General features: G+C 41.5%; 1 protein-coding gene across 3 annotated transcripts in view; it reads right to left on the bottom strand.

Annotated features, from left to right (window-relative positions):
• Positions 1-22,929, bottom strand: part of LRRC7 (leucine rich repeat containing 7) — a 350,868-nt gene that overhangs the window by 261,904 nt on the left and 66,035 nt on the right. For all 3 annotated transcript variants that reach the window (XM_059727936.1, XM_059727934.1, XM_059727935.1), the window contains exon 2: positions 4,213-4,296. In XM_059727936.1, the coding sequence (XP_059583919.1) occupies position 4,213 (1 nt within the window). In that variant the 5' untranslated portion in view covers positions 4,214-4,296. The remainder of the gene's footprint in view (positions 1-4,212; positions 4,297-22,929) is intronic.

Genomic DNA, 22,929 nt, shown 5'->3' with positions numbered 1-22,929 from the left:
AATGCTTTATGAAAATGCAAAAAAATCAGGATTTTTTTAGTATATAAAATGCTTCATTATGTACAATGTAGCAGCTGCTCTTAATTATTTTAAAACTAAAATTAAATACATTGAATATTATAACTATTATATCAATGTGGTCTCACACAAGACATGTCATTTCATGTCAAATTATTCAATACAGTATTTACCATTATGCAAAATGAGTGATTCATAGATTCACAGAAGCTTAGGGCTGGAAGAGACCTCATGAGATCATAGAGTCCAGCCCCCCTGCTCTGGCCAGGAAAGACTACTGGGGTCAAATAACCCACGCAAGGTTTGCACGCAGTCTCCTTTTGAAGATATCCAGGGTAGGTGCCTGCACCCGCACTGGGAGTCTATTCCAGAGCTTGGTCATATGAACCAAGAGGATGTTTTTCCTTATATCCAGTCTGAAACCTTCTTCTAGGAGTTTATGACCATTCCACCTGGCCTGGATATATTTCTAAGCTGTTACCAAAGTCTTCTCTTTTCCAGGCTGAACAGTCCCAGCCTTTCCCAGCCAACAGTCCCGATCTGTCAGCCTTTCCTCACATGGCTTGGTCTTCAGGTCTCTAATCATACGAGTGGCTCTTCTCTGGGCTCTCTCAAGCTTCTCCATGTCCTTCATAAAGTGAGGCACTCAGAACTGGATGCAGTGTCCAGCTACAGCCTCACCAATGCCAAGTAGAGAGGGAGAATAGCTTCCTTATTTTTGCTTGAGATGCACTGGTTGGTGCATGCCAACATATTGTTTGCTCTGCTGGCTGTAGTATCACACTGGTGGCCCATATTCATTTTATGGTCAACTATGACCCCCTGTGTCCCTTTCAGATATGTAATGCAATACTATAAAATAAAATATAGGAGCCTCCTTCACACTGGTGATGGGTCATGCACCTCTAACCTGGTTGAAGGCTATGTGAGATACCAATCCCAGATTCACACATTGGTACTTGGCCTTGCAGTCATATGCATTCGAGATCTGCCATTGACTTGGAACTGCACATGTGAATATGGATTACTTCTCCTGCGATGGGAACAGGATTAAGTGTGGAAGAGTGAGCTTCTGATTTCACTCTTGAGAGGTGAAGTGTGTAACAGGGTGGTCTGTCCCCTTAAGGGAAGCCAGTTTGTTGGACTGAAGGACTGAAGCTGTGGGAAGGTTAACAAGGAAACAAAACCCCCAGCTGGCAGAACAGTGGGGAAGGTGGAAGAGAAGCACCAGAGGCAGGAGAACAAGCCCAGGGAAGGAAGGCAGAGGCCACAGCAGACCCATCCCAGGGTCCAATGCAGTAAGCTTTTGGTTTGTTACTTTGTGTGATGAAAGACTATTCAGGCATTTATACATGTGCTCAAGGAGTGGGGGGAGAGGAAGAGAGGGGGAGTGGGGAGGGAGTCTTAATTAAAGCCACTCTAATTAAAGCGCCCAGAGCATCTCATGCATCAGTGCCCCCGCACTTCAAAATGGCAGTGGGGCCATTTTGAAACATGGGAGCGAGTGCTGATACACGAGATGCTGGAGGCTGTGGAAATGCAGTAATCACCAGCTTCAGCAGATTTGATTCATACTCAGCTCATACTTGTGTATACGCACCCTCTACGACTGGTGTGGGATCAGATGTGCACCAGACAAGAAAGGCCAACAGGTTTAAAAGATTGCATGCTACTGAGGCTGGCTGAGAGATGACCAGTGAAGTGGGAAAAGCCTGGCTGAAAAAGCCCTGTGGCTGCAACCTGCTACAATCATGTTTTTTTAAAGGATTGTTCGAGTCTCTTAACGACTACCCTTTGAAGCACACATTTATATGATCTTGATGGGGGAGGATCAAGGCACTATTCACAACATTCATCCACTGTGATGTAAATGGGGTTTTTATTCGTTTGTTTTATTCCGTGGGAGGAATGTCTCTGTGTTTTATGAAAGAGGCTCTACCTGTAAAAAGACTAACTGATGTACAGAACATCTGTAACTACTATTACTTACTAAAAAGGGTATTGTGAGTATTTGTTGTCATCATTAAAATTAAGAACTAGAATGTAAATTGATGCAATTCTGTGAAAGGGAATCCTAGTTGCCCTTTTTAGAAATCTGTTTGTATACTTCATGCTGCTGCAGCCAGAAAAAGCCACAGTGGAGGATGGTTCATGACACTAAAGCACAAAGCACTAGAGGATCTGTCCTAATTTATTTCACCGTGCCTTTTTAGGGAAAATACATTAATTAAATGTAAATGAATAGTTTAATCATGAAAACAAACTAATAAATGCATCATTTAGTAACACTGGTACATTTACTAAAGACTTTCTAATGAAGCAATCAATGAACTAGCAATACTAAGGCATAAGAGAATTAATCTTTGAAATTAATCCAGAAGGCAGTGTTCCTAAGAATAGCAACAAGTAATGAATTTAGGATTTTCCAAAATGTATGTGCCTTAAATATATATTTATTATTTTCCTTTTGTGACACCATAGTATACATAAGATGCTCTTTCAAGAAAGGGTGCCACATGAACGATGAATCTTAACTTCACTTAGCCAATAAAAAGTCACTACTTCAAGAACATTACCAATATCAGAAGTATGTTAATCATCTGAATAAAAAGTGCACTTAAACTGGGGATCTATAACTAATCTTGAGACACTGATATTATACAGACCAACATTTTGGGATGAACTTATTTCAGTTTTCCATACATATTACACAGTAAGTTGTAGATAGGATGAGGTGAGAGGCATGGTTCAAAAGTGCCTTGAGCTCTTAAATACATTTGGACTTCAATCTGATTAACACATAAGCCTTTACACTTAATAAATATTAGGGCTGTCAAATGATTAAAAAATCTGATCACAATTAGTTGTGCAATTTAAAAAAATTAGTCGCAGTTAATCGCAATTTTAATCCAACACCTAAAACCTCAAAATTATGCACAGAAAAACTCAAATTATGCAAAATTATGCAGGTACTTTGTCTGGTTGGGGGGTGGGATGTGTATGGGATTTTGTGAAGCTGTGGGTGTGTGTTGGGGGGATTTGGAGCCCGGGGGGGGGGTGGGGGCTAAGATGCAGGGTACTGTGGGTCAAGAGTGAAGAGCAGCAGCAGGACTGGAGGGCTGTGGCTTGGGAGTGAGAGGCAGACACCCACACACCACACAATACCCAGCAGGTAAGTCTGTGGAGGGGAAGGGGCGTGGGGGAGGGAAGGGGTAGAGTGGGGCAGATTGAGGCTCCCATGATGAGGGAGGGAGTGGGGCCGGGGTGGGTCATGGGACAAAGCTGTGGACCAAATGCAGGGGAGGAGACACAGCTCCACCCCCACCCCTCGACACGCATACAACTTTCGAGTACAGCTTGAAAACAAACATGTTTTTATGAGAAAACGTCATTAAAATTCCCACCCGGTTTTACTTCATGGGTGAAAACCTTGTCCTATTTAAGTCAACAGGATTTTTGTAGCTAGGCGACAATTCACCCAGATGTCAGGGTCAGTGGATGTGGCCCAACTAGGAAGTCTGATAATGATGGCAGCAGTTCTCCTGACACATACATCACCTCTTGAAAATGTCATAAGTAATGAAAAAAAATAAAGCAAACATTTGGCATGTTAAAATTGCTGTTTGCTTGCATAGCTGTTCATTAAAGCATAACCTTTCAAAAGATATTTAAAGTTTCAAGTCAAGTGAAAAAGAACATCATTACAAAGTGAGCTTTTGTGCACATTTAAGAATGATACAATAGGTTCACAAATTTAAAAATATAGCCATTTCCTAGTCCGCTCCATAGAGAATTTCTTGTGGCATCTGAACTCTACAGAAGTAATCAGTACAAAACCAGATTTGACTCCCAGTTATACTTATGTAAATCTGAACTAGTTCCACTGACTTCAATAGATTTAATTTGCTCCTGGAGAGGAATGGTAAAAGCAAAATCTGATATAAAACAAACAACGTCTTGAGAGAACTTGGAATTCACCATCCTGCAAGCACAGACACACTTAATATATTAGAAAGCCCTAAAATAATATTTCTTCTCCTTTTCATTTAGTGTTAAAATGTAAAGTCTAACAAATACTGGCAAGCACCATTTCAAATTATGCTCATGAATGTTCAACAGTTTTAACAGATCTAGCCTCAAGAATGTTGTTGCTCTCTAAATATTTATGGGGAGAAAAAACAAATAAGTATCTACTTGCTTGCTAGTTATTCCTGTAGCAGCAGACTTCTAGGTAGTGACCATTTTGATTCACAACAGCTTTTCATGTAGTGGATTCCTCTAAAAAACAAAAAAAGAAACAAAAAAGAGTAAATTTTAATTAAGTGTGCTTAAATCTGACCCAGGTGACAATAACTAGGTTAAAATTTGCTTTGAGAACACTTTGAAAATTGTGCTTACAGATTTTTTTTTTTAATCTGTAAAGCTACCTACCTTTCAGGTTACTGTCACTTAGGTTACCTAACACAAAAATGCAACCTAAAAAATGTGTAGGAAAGATACACTCTTTAAACAATAAGATCCAGATTACATCTGCAAACTGGAGCCACCTGCAGAATCAATTAATCCATTTTACTCCCTTCTGTATGGTCCCTGACTTAGCATATTACTCTTCTCATACACCTCCTCCAAACTCCTCTGCCATGATCACAGAGAGGAGGCAAGATAGAGCACTACCCAGAGTACTTAATGGAGATAATGGAGTGAGCAGTGTTGCCAGCTTCTAGCATTCAGAAATCATGAGACTGGCTTCAAATCAACAGAGTAGGAGAAAAAAGTTGGCACAATATAATAACTAAGAACTAAAAGCATTTTGGTTTTCAGCTTAAAAATAAAAGGTTTAATTTTTCCCCACCACAAGATTCCAATTTTTGGCCAGTTTTGGTGGGCAATTTAGGTTTTCCTGCTACAAATAGTTTAATTAAAACAGGAAAACAATGTGCTATGGTTCCAAAATGCAACTCCTAAAAAATAGGAGGAAGCTACACTTAGTATATATACTCCTCATGAATGCATTTAACCCATTCATGGAGGGGAGAGAGGAACATGGGGACGAAGAGAGCAGTCTGCACAATGTCAAGAATTCCTAAAAGCATTACTGGTCAACTCATTACTAGACAGCTCAGAAATTTTAACACTTGAAGGGTTAATAGAAAAATACAGAACCAGTCATATTGAACTTCGTGACTAAAAATTCAGGATGCTGTTCAATTTGTTCTTCAGGATTTTTTAAGCTGACATTTGACAACATAGTCCCCCACAGCACCAGTCAGATATGCATCATGAAAAGAAAACAGATCTCAGGCAAAAAAAAATATATATATAAGTGGAAGAGGAATGTGTGTCCAATATTTTTAGAATAAAGTGAGTAAGAAGAAAAGCAACATCTAGAATCTGCCTATTGAAGCTGACTCCTTTCTGGGACAGTACACTGATGGTCAGTGCAGCACCTCGAGGGGAAAATTGCTCTTTAGAAGGCTTTTAAACAATGCAATGTAAAATAACAATGTCAATTGAAAGCCTTTTGAAAAGCCAGGCTCATTGCTCCTGGCTAGTGATTTTTGTTGTGCTCCATGCCCCAAGCATGAAGGATAAAGTGGCAGCACATGATCAAACAAAATAAATAAAAAGTCATAAAGTTAAGCACTTGAGCTTTAGAAAATGTCATGTAAGGCTGCCCAAGAAAACTACATTTCTACCCCCTTGTATGTCTATGTTGTGCATTGCCTCAGTGAGATGTTACCTACTCAGTGCAGCTAAAATGTACAAAAATGAAGACTACAGGATATTGATAGCAGCCTTTAACTCCCTGCAGGGCAGTTCCAAAGAGGATGGAGCTGGACTGTTCTCAGTGGTAGCAGATGACAGAACAAGGAGCAACCGTCTCAGGTTGCAGCAAGGGAAGTATAGGTTAGAAATTAGGAAAAACTCACTCACTAGGAGGGTGGTGAAGCACTGGAATAGGTTACCTAGACATGTGGTGGAATCTCCATCCTTGGAGGCTTTTACGGCCTGGCTCAACAAAGCCCTGGCTGGAATGATCTAGTTGGGGAAGGTCCTGCTTTGAGCAGGGGATTGGACTAGATGACCTCTTGACCTCTAGATTTCCACCCGAATTCTTCTATGATTTCAATGATTCTATATGGATAAATATTGATTTTCCTGAATTACTCAATTTTTAACAGATATACCTTTTACTTTAGCATCAGTCCACTGCCATCTTTCAACTCCAAATATCTGAAGTACTAGAATGTTTAAAACCATACAGGATTTTTGTAACGTTCCAGAAGCGACTGGAACATTTATTCACACTAGGGGGAAAATCAGCTTGAGACAAACAATGCAAAATTTCAATCCAAAAAGACAGTTTAAGTTAAATGCAACTAATTAGAAGGTTAGGCCTCTCCAACTGTAGATACTGACGGTTTTTCTACAAATTAGCCTACACAGAGGCAGATAAAGAAATTCACCATTCTACTGGCAAGGTTCAAACGTAAAGTTTAAACCTCCTTTTTCTGTGCTGCAGTGCAATAGTTTTCTTTTATCTGTAACTTTTAATTAATTTAAACTATGATAAGGTAAAAGGAAAAAATAAGAATCATACATTAAATATTTAGAGAAAAGCAGTCCCATCGCTTTTTCAGTTAGCTTTTTATCATATGGGAAGATACAACACCTAGGAGCAAACAGGGGCAGACCCAGCAAGTGTAATGGCACGGACATTCGGATAACCACATTGCAGGAAAAGGAGTCAGGGAAGCAAGTAAGATTTTCCCAACCCTTCCCCTCTGTGCTCGAGGGCACCTCCCCTCCCCTTCTTTCCCCTGCCCACCACTGCCACTGTCTCCAGCTGCGGTAGGGATGGGTGTGTGATGGAGGTGCTCCCTGCCAGCCTGGGAGCAGGTACAGGGGAAGGGAACCTGCCTGCTGCTGCCACTGGGGCTACTATGTCTAGCTGAGCCTGGTTCCATGTGCTGCCCAGCTCTGGAGCTCCCTATCCTCAGCTCAGCTGGGGCAGCAGCTGGGCAGGAGAAAAGGAAAATGGGGGGGAACCATGAGCACAGAGGGGAAGGGAAGGGCAGAAAAGATTCTTACCTGCTTGAAAGTCTTAAAAAAGTTCCCTGCAATCTGCCCACATGGAGGACGCTGAGAGCTGCGGTCCAGGCACCCCTACAGTACAGGTCACTACTCCGCCCTGCACCCCACTTTCCCAAATCCTGGATCTGCCCATGGGAGGTGGGAGAGAATGTGCAACATGTAAGGTTACTAGCATAACTCTGGTTCTTTATACACACAGTTTCTAACCAAAACAGTATGATCTGACAGTCCAGACAGCATAGAGGGCTTTATTCTCCTATCATTTAAAACAGGTTTTCTTCCAGGACAAACAGGATCTTTTAGTTACTGCTGATTTACACCAGTTAAAGTACAAAGATGATCAAGCCTTCCATCTGAAGTGAGTGGGTATAGAAGCAGGTCCTGTGTTTTTCTCTTATCAGCATGGATCCAAAAATTAAATCTAATATATTCTTCAGCTATGTTACAATCTAAAGAGACATCACTTACTCATTAGCTGTTAGCACTAATTGTATCAGTGTATTGCATCTAACTGGGCAAATTACCGATATTCCTTGACTTGCAAATGTTTTAGGTTATGTTCTTTCAAAAACAGAGACTGCAATTAATTCTTAGTGATCACTGCATTTACTTGAATAGTTTTCCAGGTATAGAATCTATCAGAGGGTTGTCTTAAATGAGTCCCCTTCCTGCTGCTACAGCAAGGAAAGCAGTGGCTGGGGGTCAGGTGGCCTCCTTGCTTTCCATCTCCCCCTTCTAGCCTCTGAAGCATTTCTGCTCCTCCACCATTGACACCCCACTACTCCAACTCTCCACAATCTCCACCTCTTCCCCTGCCTGCCTGCAGTCTCTGGCCCTTCTCCTGTCCTTCCCCTACTTTCTGTCTCTTTTCCTCCCACCCCCAGGCTCTGCCTCCCCCTTTACTCCCCCCAGTCTCTTCCTCTTCCCCCTTCCACTCCCCACAGTCTCTGCCTCTTCCCTTCCTGCCAGCCCCCCTGACTGCTAGACACTGCTTGGGCTCTGCTTCCTCCTGGAGCACAGCACGTGGAAGCTCAGCCTCAGCACTGCTGGCTGGCCAGAGAGGCAACAGAGTTTCCATGGGCTCCATGTCTGGGAAGGAATCCAGCCTGAGCCAGAGCCAAGCTGAGCTTGACAGTAAGGGCAGGGAGTGAGGCAGAAGCTGCAGAGGGCAAGCACGGGAAGGGGCAGGAGGCTTCTGTAGATATGACTTTGGCCCCAACTGAGTCTCAAGGCCAGTCAGAGCCATAGTAGCTGCTCCCCACCGTCCCCTCCTTTTTGTGTGAATCTAAGACAACGGGTTGCCCTCCCCCACTGACTGGAGAAAAAACCTAGTCTTAGATTCAAGTAAATATGATACTTTAATAATAATTAAATGACTCAAACATTTCCCCACATAATTATTTTAATTTGGAAACTATACAGATGGTCTAATAATGTATCTAAGCAGTACACAACATTCTGGTGAAATGTCTTGCATTTCACAGAATCATAGAAAATTAGGGTTAGAAGAGACCTCAGGAGGTCATCTAGTCTAACCCCCTGCCCAAAGCAGGACCATCCCCAACTAGATCGTCCCAGCCAAGGCTTTGTCTGCCTGGGTCTTAATAAACTCCAAAGATGGAGATTCCACAACCTCTCCGTGTAGCCTGGTCCAGTGCTTTACTACCCTCCTAGTGACAAAGTTTCTCTTAATATCTCACCTAAACTTCCCTTGCTGCAACTTGAGACCGTTGCTCCTTGTTCTGTCATCTGCCACCACTGAGAACAGTCTAGCTCCATCATGTTTCAAAACCCCCTTCAGATAATTGAAAGCTGTTATTAAATCCCTCCTCAGTCTTCTCTACTGCAGACTAAATAAACCCAGTTTCCCAAACCTCTCCTTGTAAGGCATGTTCCTCAGCCTTCTAACCATTTTCATTGTCCTCTACTGAACTCTCAAATCCATCCACATCCTTTCTGTAGTGGGGGGCCCAAAACTGGAAACAGTACTCCAGATGTGCCCTCACCAGTGCCAAACAGAGGGGAATAATCACTTCACTCCATCATAAATATAAATTACATTCTCCTGCTATCTTCTGTGAGAGTGGGGTCTGATAGACATGGACCCACAACAGAAGAAGCACTGAACATTACAAACAGTAGTCAATATGGGGTTGTGTATCTATTATAGTAATTGCCAACCAGACAAGTATATTTCTGATTAATTTTCAGTATCTATGCCTAAATCAGTGTAATGACTTTAAAGGGCCTACTCACAGGAGTAAGGTTAGAAAGATGTGACCTATAAATACTGTTGCTAGTTCAGCACAATAGTATACCTGTCAGAATGTATTTGCAATATAGAAATAAAAGTCTTCCTATGTATTTAGGTGCCACATCATTTATTTCAGTGGAGCTATACAGATTTAAACCAGCTGGGTATCTGGCCCTATATACATATACCCACACACATTATATATAACATTACATAACATAACATAACCCATCTGTGTATCTAGATAGATAGATAGATACCCAGCTGGGTTAAAGGAGGTACAATAAAAGTTATACCTACTAAGTTATTTCTGCTAAGCAGGAATAATAAAAGTATTACATTTAATTCTTTTTTTATTCCTAATTTAATACTTTTATTATTATTCCTTCTTCCATTTTTCGACCACTACTGGTGCCATCATTATCATCTTTTCCCTCTACACTATTTCCTACGCATTCTAAAATAATTCTCCTTAGTAATTACCAAGTACAAGACAGGGATTAATCTCTACTAATGCATCAAAATAATATTGCAGTATTAACTTTTAAATTTTTTCAGAAGCAAGGAAGGATAATTTGTGAAACTGTGAACAACTTTGGGCACAAAGACAGACTCTCAATATGCCAACTTCTTCATAAGCCACCTGGAGGTAGTTATTCTAGCAATTCCTCACTACCAAATCCAAACTTACTGATTTCCACAGCAGGTTTAACAATCATCACCTCCTCTGCTTGACCCCTCCCTCCCAACCGCCAATCAAACTTCCTCTGGAATACTCCTACACTAACATTAACTTGCTAGATGCCACAGTCCATATCGGGGACGGCACCCTACAAACCACCATACACAAAAATTCCACAGATCACCATACTTATGTCCACAAGACTAGCAATCACCCTTAGCACACCAAAAGAGCTGTAATCTAGTATGACCCGTAGATAACACTCCATCTGCTCTGACCCTGCAGGCCAGATGAGTGGTACAGGGTGGGTCCGCGGGCCCTTCACCCTCCTCTTCCCCCCAGTACTGGATCCAGTGCCCATGGCACCTGCCCTGGCCAAATTGGGACCTGCAGTGTATGTGGTACGCCCCCACCCCAAGCTGGTCCTGGGCAAACATCACACATGATGCCTGCTCCAGCTGGTCTGTGATTTGTGCTGCACATGAGACTGTGCTGTATAGGCAGCTCCCACTCCAGCTGGTGCGGGACGTGTGCTGTATTTAGGGCCCGCAGGTCATGGACTGGCTGTAGCAGTCACCACTTGTGGTACATCCCCCAGACCAGCTAGAACAAGTGCCACATGTGCTGCACTCCCAGTGGGCTAGGTTACTGCGTATAGCATGGATCTTGGAGTGGACACTGTGCAGCAAGTGCCCTGGGCCCAGCGCAAGGGGCTGGTCTGATGTGTACCACATGAGTCATCTCAGACTAAGGATCAGCACCAAGACCTCAGTAAAGGGCTTCATGGGCTGGATCTGGCCTGCAGGCCATACTTTTGACATTCCTGCTTTATGGCATACTGTAATCTATATGATTCCTGAAATTCTTCCTTCACATTACAGGTAATCATGACCTTTTTCCCTTGTGATAGGTCTTAATCTTCCATTTTAAAAGGTTACTTTCTTCTGCTAATGGTTTGTCTGATGCCCTTGGGAATATCTCCCCTCTCACAGCCTTACCCAGTTTTTAATCACTGATGTGCATCCTTCTTTCCTCAGACTTGATGAAGGATGCCTTACATTTGAAAACTTGTCTAACTTTATCCCAACTATGCAGCTGGTCCACTAAAATATATAACCCATAAAAATGCCTTTTGCTGAACCATCACAGGTACAACATCACTCCAATACTACTAAAATAATGGTAGCCATTTCCACTTATCTGAGAACTCCATGATTTACAAGTAACAAATGAATTTTCATCTATATTCCTGAGCCTATTCATTAAGCTATAGCAACCATCTTATGAAATTCTAGCATGCATATCTGAGAAAATATAGGTATAATACAAGAAATAATTATATGATCCTGGGCAAGATATTGTGATTCAGTAAGATGTAAAGCAGCTTTGAAATCAACTAATTTACCTATGGAGTCATTCTGCCACTCAGAAAGATCATGTAACACAAGGGTTTTCATTCCTGCTCCATCTCCTCCCCTAGCACCTATCACTGGTACCACGCCCACAGGAAAAGGAGCAACTATGTATTTTAACCATCAGCATCAACTTATACAGAGCCTTCAGGCAGCTAATCATAAACAGAGTAATCAATCTGGCAGTTAAAGTATCCAAGGTTCAGGGACTGGAAAGGTTCATTAGAATGCAGAAATCTGGCCCTATATTCCCAAATTGCTAAGACATCTTGAGTGATAATGTTGGAACAGGGACCTATCTGACCCATGATTATGTATCGGTGGGCCCTGTTGCACATCACTTACCTCATCAAGGAGAGAGCTGTTTTTTTATTATATTTGAGCTTGGCCACTGTCAAAAGAGCAGATTCTAAGCAGTGGCCTATTGCCACGCCAAAACTGCCACTCTTGGGTCAAATAACAACATCTTGCCTCAGCATGAAAGCAATTTGAGTAGTATATACCTCTATCTGTGGTTGGTAATATTAACTAGGAGTTATCAAGATCATCCTACTTTAAACTGTTCTGTAGATCCAAAAGGAAATATTTAACCATTAATTTGCTTATGGAATCATTCACCCTCATATCTCTGTAAGTCTTGCATGGACAAGGATAAAGAATTAAATGATCTTTCAACATGCAGAATTGTTTAATTAAGATGTGGGAGAGCTAAAGACAACACATTTCTACAGGGACAAAAACTAGACTACATGGATATGACATACCTGGCAGATTTGTAATCAGGTTGAGAAAACAAGGGACTCTCTTTAGTTAAACGGTTTGCTCTGCCTAGGGTCCTTCTTTTCTTGACCCTTGGCAAAACATTTTTAAACAATGTTACTATGTTGTAAATGATCAGGCAAAGAGTCCCTTCAGACATTATGCCAAAGTTTGCAAATAGGCCTCTAACACTGAACCTACAGACCTTTGTACATGCACTTACCTATCATGCTAGGGACAGAAGTTACACAAACTGATTCAAGTAATCAGAAACTGGTTTAAACCTGTAACAGAACAGAAGTTCAGTAAATATAAACCAGTTTCAAAATAGCCGAAACTAGTTTAAGATAAACCTGCTTGAATATAGTATCAGACTTAACTGATTTGGGTCAAACTGGTTTATGAAACTTCTGTCCCAGACCCCTTCCTGGTTTAAGCTATATCAGAGTCCCACAGCATCCCAGAATGCTTTCCAGCCCTGGGCTGAGCTGTGCTATCTGCTCCAGCAGAGAGGGGTTGGGGGGAAGGCAGGGACTGCCCCTCTGACCCTCCCCTCCCTCCCCCTGGCAAACCCTGGCTGGGGCCTGGGAGGAGGGTTAAACCTCACTTACCTCGAGTACAGAGCTGCCTTGCCCTGCTAAACTTACTGAAAGTTACTGGCTGTGACACTGGTCTACAAATCCTAGAGGCACCTGGAAGCAGGAAGAGGAAGTGATGAGCAACCCTGCAGAGTTCTGCTTCTGTGATTCTAGACCACCAATCCCAGAGACTCTGGGGGCAGCAGGAAGAGGAAGTGAATACACAGCCCATGCTGGCTAAGTGCCAGAGAGTCTTGCTCTAGCACCCCCCAGCTTCTGGTCTGAGCCACTGCAGGCACGTGGCTGCATTTCCTGAATCAAAAGTGAATGTGTATCCAGTTGTTTCTCAGTGTAATCTCTGCAGCTTAGACTAACCTGCAAAGACTGAATTGATTCAGCCTCAGGCTTTTCGACTATCTGTAGTTAGCCTTAGTGCACAGGAAACATTACTTTTCACATGCAAGCTAAATAATTAAACTTCTGATTATCCAGCTTGCACATGAAACTACCTGCCAGGAGGAGTAATGTGTTAAAGCCCTGTCTGGAAATGTGTTCCTGGATGTCTGTTTTGTAGCTACCATGTTGCTAACAGCTTGAGAAAGTACAATCACCCACGTAAATTATGTCAGGGCCTTTCAGTGCATGCTCAGTGAAATGCAGCCTACCTCAGTACTTATTACTACATACCAAATGACACCTTCTAGGGAGCATTAATAGGAATCTTCAGTGGTGTGCTGCATCATACAGCTATAAAGAGACAATATGGTTATGATAAAATTTGGGATATCTCTTAGCAGCACCATGGGAGAAATATTTTAAGTAACTCCAATTTCATTCACCAAGATAATGTTAACAAGCACATTATGTTGAAGACCTTTATTTGCTTTAGAAAATAGGCTGATTGTACTTTGGTCTCTGCTTCACAGAAAAACTAGGAAGTATGTTTATGCCAGCAATTCACTAGCACAACAATTATCATCAGAGGGTGCTTGTTGAAATTAGCAGTAGAGATTTGCATGACATGTTTTCTAATATGTGCACTTTCTACTTCCTGTGATTAATAACTTATTGGTAGTTGAGCTGGTTGTTATACTCTACACTACCACTGCCATAATAGTTTAGTAGAATAAAATGTTTAATAATGGATTGGATATGGGAAGTTAACACTGTAGTAGATATTTGTGACTCCAGTAAAATATCATTTACTGAACTGGTATGTGGAAGTAAACAGGGCAAAACATGGTTTTTACTATTGAAGTTTTGTATAGAAGTGAAAGTAGGTCAAACTTAGGCCTTGATCCTGTAGTGTACATTGCTCTGACCTCACTGAAACCAATGGGGCTTTCAGTAGCATAACCAGGGCAGGAAAATGGGGAAGTAAAGCACTAGCCTCAGGCTCCAACTATTGAGGAAGCATCACAATGACCCCTTGAAGTCTTTCCCATAGCAGGTGCAGCCCTGCACCTGATAACTTATACAGGGATGGGAGGGGAGGAACAAACAGGACACCCCTAGGCACCCCCAGGCTATGCTGCCCAAGATGACACTGCTACAGCAGCAGTACTAGATAGTACCTTCAATGTGCAGACAGCAGTGGTAGGTAATATTTCACTGTCCCTCTCCCTTCCACTCACACTACCCTCCCCTCTCTCCTCCCCCTCACTTCTCTCCTGGTCCCAGGCACTAAAGGAGCTTGCTGTGTCTCTGGGGCCTTTGTGAAGGTACACGTTTAAGTAAACAGGTTCCAATGCAATGCAAATCATTACTACCAGGCATAACCTGTCCATTGAGCTGAGTAGGAATAACAGCTTTTAGTCAGTGCTATTCCTAGCAGTAAGAATTTGCAGTCTTGGTTCCTTAAACAAAGACCACAAATAAAATAATAAATCAGTGCATACTATAGTGCATGCAGCAAGACTAGAATACAACATTGTAACTCACTTTCAGGAAAATAGAAGTATATTGAAAAGGTTCCTTCATCATGCCAGGACACTAACAAACAGGGACGGAGGAGGGAAATCAGTTGTTATAAAAAATGAGTTCTAGAATCAGAGTATGAGCTGAGAAGTAGGTGTTGACAAATGTGGTTGATTAGGGGAGTCTTAAATGCTAGTAAAGGAGAAAAGCAAAGGCTTCCCAAATACGAAGTTATGAACTAAAGGAAGTTATTATGGAGTAAGGCTGAAAAACCTATGAAAGATAGAAGTAAAAGTGAATATTGACAATGGGACAACTGCCCAGAATGTAAATGAAAAAGACAACTGGGAGATGGGAGGGAACTGATAAAACATTTAGAAAGTTAGAGAGTAGTGGAAGGAATGTTATCACAATGGGCTAGATCAGAATTAAACAATTTACCTTGAGCAAGGAGTGGTAGATTGTTTGCCATCTCTGGGGCAAACTGTGAGGTTGACTGTGGCTAACTAAGCTGCACTTTCTCTTCCCGACTCCCTGCTCCTCTGAGGGGGGATAAAATTGCATCATGTGTGTAGTCAGTGCAGCTCAGATCTCCTTATGCACCTCAGAATCTATGCTGGCAAAAAACTGTGTACTCCTTCTTGCCTCCTTGTGTGAGGGAAGGAAGTAGCAGTTCTTATGTTCAAAGAACTCAGAAAAGTTATAACAGGTCATAAAAGTCATAATGTTTATCTTGTGAGTTAAGGTTTGCATACTTAATGGTGCTAATGCTCGATGGCGTCCCAAGGAACCCTTTGAAAGGATCTCAAAGCACCCCAAGGAGCCACAACACCCAGGTTGAGAATCACTGACCTAGAGAATGGTAGTTCTTTATATTAGTCTGAAGTCAGGCAGGGCAGGGTGGCACATTGGAGACTTGATGGCTAGCAAATAGTATTTAGAGGTTAGCTTTTGGGAATTGGCTTGTAGGTAAAGTAGATATTATATTAAAACAATGGTCCAAGGGTTAATTGATTTCCTTCAAGATCCACTGTGTCTGACACAGGCAAGCAGCAAGCAGGCACACAGACTGAGAAATCGAAGACATGTACCACACTGTTCCATAACAGAGATAAAAGTTTCTGCAGCATTGGCACCAGGTCACTGTGCCCAGCTGCAGAACCCTTGAGATTTCTGGTTTTGGGGGAACACACCAAATTAGGAGAACACTGAAAATAACCAAATTAGGATGTGTGTATGTGATGAGTTTGTGAAACAAAGGAATACGCTGACAGGACAGAATGCGGACAGTATGATGACCAAAGGGAAACCAATCAACAATGCCCAGAGTTGAAGAGTTGTCAGAGGGAAGAATGAATACAAAAGGAGGGATTTCGGAGCAGCAAAGGGTCTCCGAGAGGGAAACCCAAGTCCACCATGGACAAAGGGCATACCACCAGCCCATCTCACACACCCCACTGAGGGAGTGGGGATCAGCCTCCAACGTCCAGGCTGCTGACATCTGAGATTCAAGAAAGAATCTCAGGATAAAGCTTGTGTACTGGCCAGATGTACCTTCCCTCTGATGACAGCTCTAGGACTGGTAAATATAGAATTATTTGCATTATTCTTATCTGCTATCACTGTGTATCAGTAAAATTTGCCTATTATCAAATGGAGAGGTCGTGGTCAGCCTAAGGGTTTGGGTCCTCCTGGAACAAGGTATCTGGGTCATAAATCTAGTGCCAATAAGACTAACTTGTTCAGAAATGCATAAAGCCTCCTTTAATCAGTCATGTTTCGGTGAGAGAGAAAGAGAGAAAGCACAAGTGAGCAGAAAAGATTAACATAATGTAAAATACAAAGAATGATGCTAATACAAGTAAAATGTCCTAGCGACAGAGCTACTTGGAGAGGCGAGAAAGAAATCTAGCTGACCTCTGGATATAATATGGCATCTTTGTACTAATTTAAGAATGCCTTTGATACTTTCTAGCCCTTAACTTTTATAGCCTTAATAAAAATTATAATTCTTCTCAATTTGTTAACTGACCTGCAGAATATACCTACTGTAATCCCAGAACAGTTACTTTAAAAAAGTAAATTTTATGTTAAATAAACTAATAGGGAATTGGCAAGAACCCCAGAGTTAATCCAGGAAAATATTCTCCTATAATAAGATGGTACTTTGTCTGCCTTAAATTTCCAAACTTTCTACAAAGCAAAATCAGATTCAGTGTGACAAAAGAAAAAAATTCTTCATTGCTCCATCCACTTCCTAGAAAATCCAATGAACCATAAAAGTGAAGTAATTAGTGCAGTGCATTGAAATAAAACTAGATTTAAAAATAAAAAATAAAACCCTCCAAACGTTATAAGCTGCATGGCACAAAATAAAGAACAAAAAAACCCTATCTTGACTCCTTACCTCTTCAAAAGATATTTTATGCATTAAATAAAAAATAATAGTAGAACAAATGATACTTTTCAACTCAATAAACACTTTTAAGTTCAACCATTTTAGTTGCAGACAGATTATTCAAAACTGACTTCCATTTTTGATTCCACAATTTTTGAGCATTTTTTGGACACTGGTAATTATTTACAGACTTGATTTAGCAAAGGTATAAGTTCTGAACTATGGGTACAAACAGAGAACTATTTAAGCTGTTGGTACAAGTAATAATACTAACAGCTACTAGTCCTGTCAACATGGCAGACTAAAGAGCATCAATGGGGAACAGCCAGATACAAATAAGAGGACATGGTGACTGGAGTGATGTTCATAAACTTGTGATTCAGGATAACAGACGTACAAGTCAACTGAAACTGAAAAAAGACACTGTATAAATTACACGAGTTAGGCAGAAATGTTTTTTTTTAATCTCATGTACCAGCTAATGAACCAAATTCTGCTCTCAGTTACACCTATGTACCACTAGTAATGGTCTGGAAAAAAAATAGCCAACTATTTACTCACACGTGGATTTACAAGCTCTTCTGCATTTCCTTGAATCTATCCCTTTAGCCAAATATTCACTAATATGGGACCATATTATGGGAAGCATTTCAAGTTTTTAGCATGACTACATTTAGTCTTTGACTTCAATTGTGTTTTTCATTCCAAAATATACAATTGCCCAAGTTAGGAATTTATATTAATGTTTGGTTAATATACAATTTCTAGAAATTGATCCTCATTTCACATGTATGTCAAGATGTAAACAGTTACAGGTATGAAATATGAACAGCAGATTTACATGTAAAGAAAGATATTAAGAAAAAAAGTGATGTAAACTTCAGAAAATCGCTTGTGGTTTGCAGCACAGTGACTCCTCTTCTCCAAAAGCTCTTGGGCACTTGTACATGTGATGGGGCTTTAGTCCCCTAAATTGAAACTGTGGGTTTTTAATTGTGATTTAACTATTAAAACCCCACTGTTTCAATTTAGGGGCTTCCATCACTGTTATAGTGACGGGCCCAATTTTATTTTTTTTTTTTGAGAAGCCTGCCACCTCTCCCGTGGTCAGGGGGCAAACTGCTGGCCTGCCCTTGAGCTGTGGGGGGCCCTGGTCCTTCTCTCCATGGCAGCAGTGCCCCCTGGGGCTGCCCAGAAGGGCTGATAGCGGGCTGGGGGCTGCCCCAGCTCAGAGACACCTGATCCAATGCTTCTCTGAGCTTGCCCAGACTTCCAGCACACCCTGCACCATCCCTGCCACTTTCTCTGGCTGCCAGCACTCCCAGCCACACTCCTGCTGCATTCCCACACTGCCCTAGGGGCAAGTCAGCCTGTTCCTGGGCAGTCTGAGGTGACAGGAAGGTGGCGAGGACAGTGCACAAGGTGCTGCTCCTGGGTGGGCTCAGGGAAGAGTAGGATCCAGCAGATGCTGCTTCCGAGATGAGGTAGCATACAGTTCACTAGCAGCCTGCCCAGGCATCCCGTGTTGGTGCTGCAACCTTGAAGGGAAGGACCGGGACCTCGCACAGCTCAGGGCCGACTGGCAGCTCAACCCCAGCCGCAGGCAGGCTCTGCCAAAAAAAGTATCGGGCCCCTCACCACTTTTTTTTTTTTTTCCTAGACGAGCCTGCCTGCGTGAGCTCCTGGCAGGCTGAGCGGCCCTACTGTGGAGGGCTTGGATCTTTTCCTCCATGGTGATGCCCGCCAGGGCCCTCCAAGGCCACCCAGGTGGGGTGCTAGTGGGCCAGATGCTGCCCCACCAACTCTTCCCTGACCCTGCCCAGGGAAGCTCCCCATGCACTGTCCTCACTGCTTGGGACCACCCAGGAATAAGCTGGCGTGGAGAGAAGGACAAGGGCACCACTGCCGCGGAGAGGACAAGGGGCCCCTGCAGCTCAGGGGTCACTCGGCCCATTTACAGCTCAGCTCACAGCCATGGGAAAGGTGGGCAAGATCCGTGGAAAAAAAAAAAAAAAAAAAAGATTGGGCTCCTCACTGCTTCTGCCTTCAGCCCACCTCTCCTGCAGCTGGGGGGCGAACTGTCAGATTACTTGCAACATTACAAGTAGCTACATTACAAACTAAACTACATGTTTATTTCCTCATATCTTCGCCGTCTCCTCAAATTGGAGAACAACTTCCTAAGTAACCTGATTTAAAAAATTCACCTCAAAAAACTAATTCAGAGAGTGAGTCGGACATAGCAAACTACAACTTGCCAACCTCAGGAAAGGGCAGAATGGATGCTGCAGATCACCAATCATTTCAATGCTTATATGGACAGTGGCCACCCTGTTCCTTTTCTTGTCTTCTGTATTGAAAACTAATAAAGGGAGCATGAAAGGAGCCCAAGGCTAGAAACTGGCATATGCGTTAACTTTTTGCCTTCTTCCATTGTGCAAATAGAGCTCCACTATTAATGCTTCAAGTCACCAACATAATCAGTCAGTTACACATTCAATGAGAAATGAGTGACCATTAATAACATGCTCCAATCTTTCACCTTTTCCATTTAAATCTAAAGGTAAAACTTTACCACTGGATATACAGTTGCAGCTCTCATTTTAATCAAGGAGTAGCTGATTATGTCTTACCCCAATAATTTAATTTTATAAGCTTACATTTCCAAAGTCAGAGTATCTTTTTTCCAAAGAAGAGATGGCCACATCAACACAGGCAATGCGTCACTAAAAGGTTAAACGTGGTGTTGGCTTCTGCTGTTAAGTTCTCACAAAGTAGTAATGATCCTTTATGAAACCATATGTCATGTGGTTCTGCTGTCAAGCCTACTCATGAAGCGTTAATGATCCTTTACAAAACCATTTATGCATATCTTTATTTGGAGGGGGAAGAAGTTACCTGTATATTTCATGGTTACTATGCGTGTCAAAATGCCTGCTTGATTTCACAATGCTTCCCTCTACTACCCACCTCCACTCAAACTTTAAGTCAGACTTGAATTTTGGTCTGGCAAAATGTGAGAAGTTCTGACAACATCAGATAAACCCAGTCACTACTTCTTATTTTCTTTGAAAAATGGTGACTTCTTTGATGCTTCACACCTAGTCAAAGTCTACCTTGACAATCCAAAAGGAGTGGGACATTCCACCATGGAAAGGGAAAAGAAAAATCTTTGGCTTTACTTAACCAAGGACAACCAAATGCACTTAGAGACGGAGACATGGAAAAATCTGGCACAAAGATGTTGCAACTGGATAGAAGGTGGGGCTTTGGCATGCAGGCAGCATGCTGCAGCAAAGCTTACTCCCACCCTTTGGTGGCCAAAGCTGGCCAAGAGAGATTAAGATTTAAGTGAGAGGAAATAAGCATACAGTACTTTTGTTTTAAATCTTTACTCTGCGTGCTATCATCCAATAGGGCAATGAATAAGTAATAATTTATTATGAAGAAGCTGGTTTGGATTCACTTTAACTTGATATTCACAGGTTCCTGGAGGAAAACGGGGAAATAGGAGCCAAACCCAGTTTACTGTGCTTGATAGGTACCAGCCAGCATCTAACATGTGACTTGCCCTATGACTACACAAGCAACTCTCAGCACAAAGCCTAGAACTACAGGTAATGCTATATATGTCTGTCTTCCTGATGCAGCACATATTCTCTCTCTTCTCCAAAATACAACAGCAATTAAAAACAAAAATACAGACATGCAAGCAGGCACATTCAGATAGTTTCATTCTCACATTTAAATCATCCCTCTGAATATTTGTGCTGGAAGCCAACCAAGGACAAAATTATTCTTTCAGCCCTCCTCATTAGATTTTGATTCCAATACTTTGCTCTCCCTGAAGAAAAGTCCACTGACTTCACTGATGGACAAAATTCAGCCTGTCTCCATGTCTCATCTAGGGTCCCCAGTAGCAAAACTGATACTTAAGAAAAAAGCCTACATGTGTATGGGGGAAGACCTCTCCAGTATAAGCCTCTCTCTACGGATTCCAGAGCAAAGAGACTATCTTTATATTAGGAATACAGTTTTGCAAGCTGTATGCCCCATTGTGGTAGCTTTGTGGTGGCACATTCCAAAGTAAAAGACTATTTCAGTAATTGGACACACTATTCACAACTCCCCAGAGTGCTTCATCCTGAGGGTTTCACCAGTAGATCAACCAACAAACCAATCAATCAACAAAAAAAACCAAAACAGAGTTGTGTTCTACTGTACATATCTAAGAGAAGGATTTTGCCCCAATACAAATAACTTTATTTCACATGGTAGCTTCTGACACAGTTAAGCTGTGTCAGAAGCTACCATGTTAAGCTTTCTTTTGAATACATTCATTGTAACTTTATAATCTTCTTGACCATCTAATACTCATTTTTGATTTCTAAATACATTTAATAAATCTTCTGAGCCTATCTGAACCCCTTTCTGACAGTGATAAAGTAGCTCTCTCTTACTTTTAAAAGATAATTTATTTAAACCTTGTAATACCAAATGCAACAAAGGCCCCTGACACATTACACTTAAGATGTGATTAACCATTTAATCACATCTTAAGTAGTAATGTGGACATACATTCATTCAATTAATGGTGGATTAAAAAGAGGAATAAACCACAAAGTTATTACACCAAATGTGTGTAACACCTTTGTGGCTGGTTCCTATCGCACCTAATTAAACGTGTGGCCAGTGCCCAACCTCTGGAGCACATGGGAGTATTTCAAGGCTCCTGTGTTCTCCAGAGGCTATGATCATCCTTTAGCTGCTCAGGGTTCCTGGCTGTGGGTGTTCATGAAATTAGCTTAACCTTTCCTAAATTGGGTTAACTCTTTTTCAATCTAAGTTAGTGCACAACCTGGCTGCCTCCAGATACCTGCACAAATGAGCATTTAGATGGACCTAAGCGTGGTTAGGTTGATCTAAATGTAACGTCTGTGCATACTCTAAGATCATTTCCTTTATTTTGTAATATCATGCACTGAAATATTTTCCCCTAAACTGCAAGCCAACCCTTTCAGTAGTATAGACAGAGCCATATTTTATGCCAGAACTACTGCCATTAGTGCAACAGTACATAAATTATGAGGCTGATGCTAAAAAAAAAAAATCTCTGCATATTTCACCTGATGGTTTCAAAGGATGAAATCCACCCCGTGCAGAGAGCTAGCTCAAGGCCCATGCACTGCTCAAGTCCTACTTAAGCCATTATTATCAATGATAATTAGGTGCTCTATACCTGGGTTAACCAGTGTTTATAAACCACTGTGGGTAAAACAAATTATTCGATCCCAATGGAAAGGCACCACCAGTTTTACAAGTGGATGAATTAAGGAGCAGTATGCTGGGAACAAAATCCAAGATTCCCCTGGCTTCAGTTACAAGTCCAAGTCTAACAGATTTCTAGTAACATTTAAATCTCACTCTTCCCACAGAGAAACACATAACACAACATAGGTGACCTTTTCAGAATAGTTATAGCAATTCTGAGATTACAGATGACTGAAATAGTTTATAGTGCTGCATACTGATGTGTCTTATTAGATTTTAAGCCCATTACGACAATTTCATCATCAATTTTGTGACTTAAATGAAAAATTAATAAAAGCTGACGTACTTAGAAGCACAACACTCATAAATAAATTAGGGATATCAATTTCACTAAACAAACCTGACATGAAAATGTTCTTAATAAACACGTAAATTTGTTTTGAAGAACTGTTTCTTTTATTTTACAAAGTCAAAATTGCAGGAAAATAAGAAACTACAATCTAGGCTAAAGGGAAGTTGTACAAAACTAGCTCTTCCTTTACCTC

This window comes from Alligator mississippiensis, chromosome 5, assembly GCF_030867095.1.
Source record: "Alligator mississippiensis isolate rAllMis1 chromosome 5, rAllMis1, whole genome shotgun sequence".
NCBI lineage: Eukaryota > Metazoa > Chordata > Crocodylia > Alligatoridae > Alligator > Alligator mississippiensis.
The sequence above is the reverse complement of the archived record's forward strand: the minus strand, read 5'-3'. Positions and strand labels throughout refer to the sequence as shown.